The 7,311-nt window shown below is 37.9% G+C and overlaps 2 protein-coding genes across 2 annotated transcripts; both read left to right on the top strand.

Moving 5' to 3' along the window:
• The first annotated feature begins 1,147 nt into the window (after positions 1-1,147).
• LOAG_01465 (MDF-2 protein) lies at positions 1,148-3,688 on the top strand. Its single transcript, XM_003137004.2, has 5 exons — positions 1,148-1,239; positions 1,727-1,873; positions 2,702-2,822; positions 3,057-3,119; positions 3,233-3,688. Exons 1-5 carry the CDS (start codon positions 1,167-1,169, stop codon positions 3,444-3,446), a joined length of 618 nt encoding a protein of 205 aa, XP_003137052.1. The 5' UTR covers positions 1,148-1,166; the 3' UTR covers positions 3,447-3,688.
• Positions 3,689-4,857: 1,169 nt separating this feature from the next.
• Positions 4,858-7,212, top strand: LOAG_01464 (selenide; the record flags this gene model as incomplete). The annotated part of the gene is made up of 8 exons (XM_020445759.1): positions 4,858-5,147; positions 5,244-5,298; positions 5,374-5,477; positions 5,561-5,710; positions 5,845-6,000; positions 6,534-6,744; positions 6,836-7,014; positions 7,069-7,212. Exons 1-8 carry the CDS (start codon positions 5,145-5,147, stop codon positions 7,210-7,212), a joined length of 1,002 nt encoding a protein of 333 aa, XP_020303823.1. The 5' UTR covers positions 4,858-5,144.
• Positions 7,213-7,311: the final 99 nt, after the last annotated feature.

Raw genomic sequence — 7,311 nt, 5'->3', positions numbered from 1 at the left:
CTTTTCTGCTCTTGCACATATCTTTGGTAGTGCTGCAGTGCCGCGCTTCCAACTAACAACTGGCATATATGAACCGCAAAGGCGACAAACCAGGTAACCTGGCAGCAGCATAAGCTGAAAAATTAGCAGAACCATTAGCTCACCTTCTCATTAATTAATTACAGTACCAGAGAGAAGTATCAGAGAGAAGACGACGTGCATTACACAGACATTACGTCCATTTTCTTCATTCTCGTTTTATACATATATGACACACATGTATGCGAACATCTAAGAGCCAAGAAGGTGAGCAAGTAGTCTGTAGTGGAGTTTGTTCCAGGTTTTGACTAGCAGAGTTTCAGGATGAGGACTGGAGAGCTCTAGTCAATATAAACTGGTGTGAAGTGTAACAGTACTGCGACCCATTTGCAGATTCAGGTGATTGGCAGGAAGTGTCAAGCCAAACTTCCCAAGTTTCATCTGGTCACAATCTTTGCTTTCTACTGTTTCCGATTCCTTTCAAACCAAACAGGTTGTCCAAAAATAAATAGTAAGACAAAATAAACAAGTTGTTTAAAAGTGAATGAAAAGTTCTCTCCCAATCTTTCCCTAAAGGAAAAATGACTGGACCAATTATCCCTTTCCTACCGAAAGGATGAAATCACTTTCAAGAATGTGCCACTAGTGCAGGAAACTCAAACCAGTAAAAATGCAATATCCTGTCAACAGATCATCTGGCAGGGAACCAATCTTTTCTCCGCTCATAGTTATCATGCTTTCAACGAACCCAACTCGAAATCCTGTCAATTATCAACGCTAACAAATGCAACTGCAAGAACCTGATCCCGTCTCTGAGCAAACCCACTGTCCTGTCGCCATCCTCCCAGATGAATAAGCCCCAGGTCCTTCCCCCATATCCTCCCTCCTTTCCCACGCACAGAAGCTATATAAATGAAGCTTCACTGCACTTAACATCATTGTTACCATACGGCTGGACGCTGTTCGGTGCAATAGTTATTTGCGCTGCGTGGTGCGGTTGTTTTGCTTAATTGCGCACTTGTATCAGTTTGTTGTAAAACTGTCTCTTAAAGGCGTTTTCGTGTTTGATAGTGAGGTAGAAACATTAACTGAGTTCTCACTACGTGTAGTTTGTTTTGTCATGTGTTGTAGTTCCAGAAGACGAAGCAATGGCCACAGATACTAAAACTCGCGATGTTATTTGTCTTAAAGGATCGGCGCAACTTGTTCAGGAATTCTTTCGTAAGCTTACGGTGTTTTGGATCTTTGTGGCCTAAAAATTTAGTTATCTTGAAGTTTAATGACTTACCCGTGGACACCACGACCTTCTGTTATTTTGGTTTAACGGTTCTAGCATTATTTTATCCGACTGGCATTTTAAGCAGTTTGAGAAACGGCAGAAGGCTAAAATAGCTCTAGATTAAGAGTCTACCTTGTTTTTTGAGCTTTCCTGAAACTTCTGGAACCGCAGCTTTTATCTTATCAAAAACTCGCTTGAGGCAGTTAAAATGACGCTGGGTTTAGATATGCCCATCCCTTCCCCGTGTTGATCACTGAAATCAGCAACTTCACTTAAGTCTCTTACTTCTCACTTCTGTCTTCCAATATATTACGTGACAAATCAACTTCTGAGGGCAGAATTTTATTTAAACCCTTATCTCTCAAGCCTTAATTTACTATTATAAACCAAGTTAATATTTACTTTCGTTTAAATAAAGTGATTTTATAGATTTCGGTCTTAATAGCATTCTTTACCTGCGAGGTTTATATCCGGCAGATTCTTTCAAACGGGAAAAAAAATATGGACTCACTATGCTTGTTACTAATAATCCGGCATTGCAACAATATTTGGCGCCACTCCTTGAACAAGTTAAATGTAGGTTCTTTTCTTTCTAGTGTTTGAACAGGAGCTTTTAGGTGTTGTTATGGATTAGCTAGGTCGCATTACCATTCTCTTTCAGTTTATATTCTTTTGCAACTATTTTTAGAGAAAAATTGATGGATTATATCTATATTTTGCGCTTAACTGCGATATTTCCATTTTCTGCATGACCGTTCCGCTCGCTTTCTTTTCTTGTTTCATTTACCAAAATCCATTAAGTCCGATTAGGTTTTTGACTTCTACATCCATATTCCATCTGGTGTATTCCACTTTACAATAAATTTTTGTAAAGAGATTTTCTGTTCTTGGAATGGTTGCCCAACAAAGAACGTTCACTTGTTTAATTAGTTACTCCATTTCCTGAGCAGTGATGTTTATTACATTTGGAGATACTGTTAGACATTATCACCTTGTGTGCAGCTTTGGAGTTAGGACTGAGATATTATTTGGTTCCATTGAATCATCTTTTTAGTAAATAAGCATTAGGTGTTTACTGACACACTTTCGAATACGGAATATAATCGTAGAGTTACTGGTGAGAGCGAACTGTCGTAAATTACACCGGATAAGAAATACTTTAAGCATCATTCTTACCGTAGTAACTTTCGAGATTAAGTTAGCTGGTATTTAAGGAAATAAGGTGTTTTTAACAAAAATAACAAAAAAATCCTAAAATGGATCACAGGTAACGCATCCGTTATTGAACCAACACGATTGATGACTGTATTTGAAGGCAGTTCTTCTGTTTTGTTTGTGAGTTTGTCACTAGCACCATCAAATGTTTTAAGTTCTCCCCGATTCTGCTAAACTGCTTACTTCCAGACTGGTTGGAAAATAAGCAGTTAAGGAAACTGGTTGTTGTGATCTCAAATATACAGACTAAAGACGTACTGGAGCGTTGGCAGTTTGACATTGAAACAGATGCACTTATTCAGCAAGACGGGTATTTTTAATATTATTTGTTGCGTTTCTTTGCTAAAAAGGACTTTTTTCCCAAAAAAAAAAAGAAAAAAAGTTATCTGGATCTATGGAAATATTCTTTCATCTCATCATTTCTCATAAATTTTTGATCGGCGTAAGGTGGATGTAGTGTTAGAAACGGAATAGAATGAGATAGAGAAACCTGGTTTTTTATTGAAAAAGCAAGGGAAATGGGTCTGCAAATTCTCTTTTTCAGCGAAAACACGACCAAACAAAAGGATGAAAAGAAAATCAGACAAGAAATAGCTGATGTGATCAGGTAAAGTAAAGCTAGGTTTTGATCATTTCCATATTTCAAAAAAGAATTTCTTCTGTAGTTTTTCTGAAATATTTCAACAATTTGCTCGTAATATACTTTCATTGCATTTGCAGACAAATAACAGCCTCGGTAACGTTCCTACCATTGCTTGAGGCACCGTGTTCGTTTGACGTGCTCATTTATACAGGTAAGGAAACGGATACACCGGAGGACTGGACAGAGAGTAGTGCCTGTATAATTAATGATGCCGAGCAAGTACAACTTCGCTCTTTCTCAACGGCTATACATTCAGTGCATACGCAAGTGTCTTACAAACCTTGCTTGTGATGTAATTATTTGCACTACTTTCCATCTTCTATTTATGGAGCATTATCACTGTAACAATCAATGTTGTGTAACATTTTTGTAACACCTAATTGAGGCGATCCAAAATTTTCGTTGGTTGGGAAATTCATGTATTGCTATATACGAATCACCTACGGGGAAGAAGCATCACGTTTTCCCTTAACCCTCCTCATCCATCTATAATTATTTCTACCAGTTTTCTGGGATGAAGTGAATAAAATTACACACACACGCAGTTCTGCATATGTTCATGATTGGCTCACTACCCACACTTTTTTAATTTTTGGGTTTCACTTGATTTATTTGTCTGAACCGTTAAATGTTTCACGTAGTATATTATAAAGGAAGACAGTAGGTGTCACATGACTTATTAGATTTGTCATTTAGCATTTGATGAGATGTGGTGTAGTCTGGTTCGATATGTTCTAGTGTGTACCAGGAGATAGGCTTATTTTTTACGGACGAGGTATGGGATTTATGAAGGACACCGTTTTAGAATGTTGTACATTCATAGAATTCAGGAACCGAGCGTTGGTAAAGATTTCAAATTATAAGTTTTGACGAAATCGTTCTGATCGAGTGGGTCGTAATTGCATTTTTTTTGTGTGAATGTTACACAGAATTAATTTTATTTTATATGGTCTCACTGTCCACCAGGTATTGGTATGAGCTGTACAGTTCGATTTCGTAAACATGCTATTTTCTGAGAGATTTGTGCATTGCTGAGTCACGTTAATTTAACTGTCATATCTCAGCCAAATATCGTGTTAAATATTGGGTTTTGTATGTGGTATGTGTGTAAAGTATCAGAAAGATGCACACTGCAGCATACCCTCATAGACGTAGCTGCAATGAGCTCATGAATTTTACATGTCGCAGTTTTTATAGCCATGCTTCTCATTGCGTAAATTTGATTTTCAACTGTCATCTGTAATAAAAGGATCTTATGGACCCTCCACAATACATTCGATAGATGAAGAGGTAAGGCATTTTATTATCACTGTACATTGCGAACTTTGAACTTGAAAGGCAGTTATTTTAAAATTGTCAGCAAGCTGAACTGATAATCTAACCAAATAAGGAATTCTCAGGTAAGTACATATGATATTAGTGTTTCCTCATTGCCATGCTAAATGTTGTGTATAGACCGTTTTCATTCACTTTCCCGTCGGTATTGTCGGTTCAAGAAACCGCCTTTGATTTTGAAGCTTGCTAGTATCAACTCTATGTTTTGTTTCAACAGATTTATTTACCTTTTCAGAATGAATAGTATAATAAGTCGCATTCGGTCTGGGTTCGATCCAGCTACCTATGGCTTACCTGCCAACTTTTTGCTAACAAAGCTAACACAAATGAAGGGTTGTGGATGTAAGGTTCCGAGAGCGGTAGGTTCTCCATCCCTTGTTCTAATATCGGGTGCACTTGGTCATTGTATGCTTTGTTTGAGAAGCAACTCAGTAATAAATGGCAACAAACTTTAATTTAATTTAATTAATTCCTTTAACTTAGCTGTATCTGAAGTTTATCTGCTTCGGAATAGTGAACACGACTAGATGCACAATTTGAAATTCAAGAGTTTGTATATTTCGCAATGATCACGAAAGCTTTCACATTGCTAAGCGGACGGAATCTTTGCAATTGCATTCGCAACAGAAGCATTTCGAATTGAAGTTACCAGTGATGGTTATTTCTTATTTACTATATCAGGAATGAAAATAAGAGTTTATTTTTGCAAATTTTTCGTCACCCATTTTACTGGAGAACTAACGTTCCTTTCAGGTTTTGTTGGAACTTTTGAAAGACTTGAAAACAGATGAAAAAGCAGATGAGAGAGGTTAGTTTTTACATACGTGTCTGCTCATTCTGTATTATTTAGTTTATATTTGACACGTTTATAAACTATTTGCAGGTATCGGATTGGATAGCTGTGTGATTCCTTTGCGACACCAAGGCTTGTTTCTCGTCCAGACGACAGATTTTTTCTACCCTGTTGTTGATGACCCGTACCTAATGGCGCGTGTTTTTCAGTTTGCCTCCATTTCCATCTATATTTTTTATATTCTGCCACTAAATACTTGCATGGAAATCTGTTGTAGGGCAGGATCACTTGCGCAAATGTTTTGAGCGATCTGTATGCGATGGGAGTGGTTGACTGTGACAATATGTTGATTTTGCTTGGCATACCTAAGGATATCAGTGACAAAGAGCGGGATATTGTTGCCACCAATTTCTTCGATGGTTTCAAGGTATTTTGCAATTAGAGGGCAATTTCTACAAAAGCAGAACTTCTTTAAACTTAAATCCATCACAATATCCTTCCGAAGGCTGGAATAGAGAATCTAAGACTGAAAAACAGTGTTGAATTTCCCTAAGTTTCCAGGATACTGCAAAAGAAGCTGGCACTGCCATCAGAGGTGGTCAGACGGTGTGTTGTCCTTGGTTGCTGCTAGGCGGAGTAGCTACAAGTGTGTGCAGCACTAATGAAATAGCCACGGTTGACGGAGCACGCCCTGGTGATGTTCTTTTGCTCACCAAAGTAGTCTTATTATTTATTTCCGTCTTTATTTTTATGTTACACTTTTATAGCGGTGTTTTGCCTGGCTAACTACATACCGTTTGTGGTTTCTTAGTATGAATTAGTCGAGTACTGTCAAGCGTGACTTACTATCCTAATCAGTTACCATCTTTTTAGTGGCTAACTGTTACGGTAAAAGCTTCGACCCACAACCAAGCACTGTAGTGTGTGATGTATTTCTTTCCCACGTTGCGATACTATTATGCCAAGGGCGATCACATTTCCCAGTTTTAATTAAGTGCTGCCTATAATATCCTTTTAAAGTTTCATATTCTGTTTAACTGCCTGGCAGTTCTAGAAATACCGCTGTAAAGATGTATTTAATATTAGTTATGGTAATTCATATTAAAAGCCTGTCAAGTAGAAGGCTGAAAAAACAATTTACGAGACTTCTGTTGCCGGATATATGTGTGGTATCAGGACTGAGGAAGAACGTTATGAAGACGAACTGAATAATCTGGGAAGTTGTAGTGCATCGCCTAGTAAGTTTTCAGCCACTTGGTGCCCAGGTGGCAGTAAATTCATATGAATGGCTGAAAACAGGGAATCCACGTGTGAAGGAGCTGAAATTAGATGAAGCAAGAGTTGTGCGTGCGTATCAGCAAGTCGTTGAACAAATGTGTCGACTAAATAGAAACGCTGCGCGTATGATTTTGAAATATGGCATTCATGCTTCAACAGATGTAACTGGTTTTGGAATTCTAGGTTTGTTTATGATTTCTTGACTCATTTTTGAACTTTTTAACGACCGAAACCCTGAAGTTCACAAATAGCGAGAAATTCGTTTCCTTTACAGGACATGCTGACAATTTGGCGAAAGCACAGAAAGCGGAAGTGCGGTTTGTTATTCATACCCTGCCTATAATCGATTACATGGCCGAAATCTCAAAAATAATGGGCAATGGTTTCAATCTATTCAGCGGAACATCTGCAGAGACATCAGGCGGCCTCTTAATTGCTGTCGAAAAAGAAAAGGTTATTTCTTTGACACGTTTGTTTTGAAGCGTAACTAAATGCACCAATATTTAGGCAGAACAATTACGTACCGAACTGGAGCAGCTTGATGGATTCCCTGTATGGCTTGTGGGCGATGTCTTTAGTGGTTCACGTGGTGCTATTATTGCTGAAGACGTAAAAATCGTCTCTATAGCTTCGAGAATACACCTTGTTTAAACACTTCTAACATACACCCATTACCACTCGATATATACTTTATCTGTCGTTTCAAATGTAAAGTAGATATAATACTTTTCTGCATATTATCTTGTTTTT

The sequence above is a fragment of the Loa loa genome (genome assembly GCF_000183805.2).
Source record: "Loa loa unplaced genomic scaffold supercont3.27, whole genome shotgun sequence".
NCBI classification, from domain to species: domain Eukaryota; kingdom Metazoa; phylum Nematoda; class Chromadorea; order Rhabditida; family Onchocercidae; genus Loa; species Loa loa.
The sequence above is the reverse complement of the archived record's forward strand: the minus strand, read 5'-3'. Positions and strand labels throughout refer to the sequence as shown.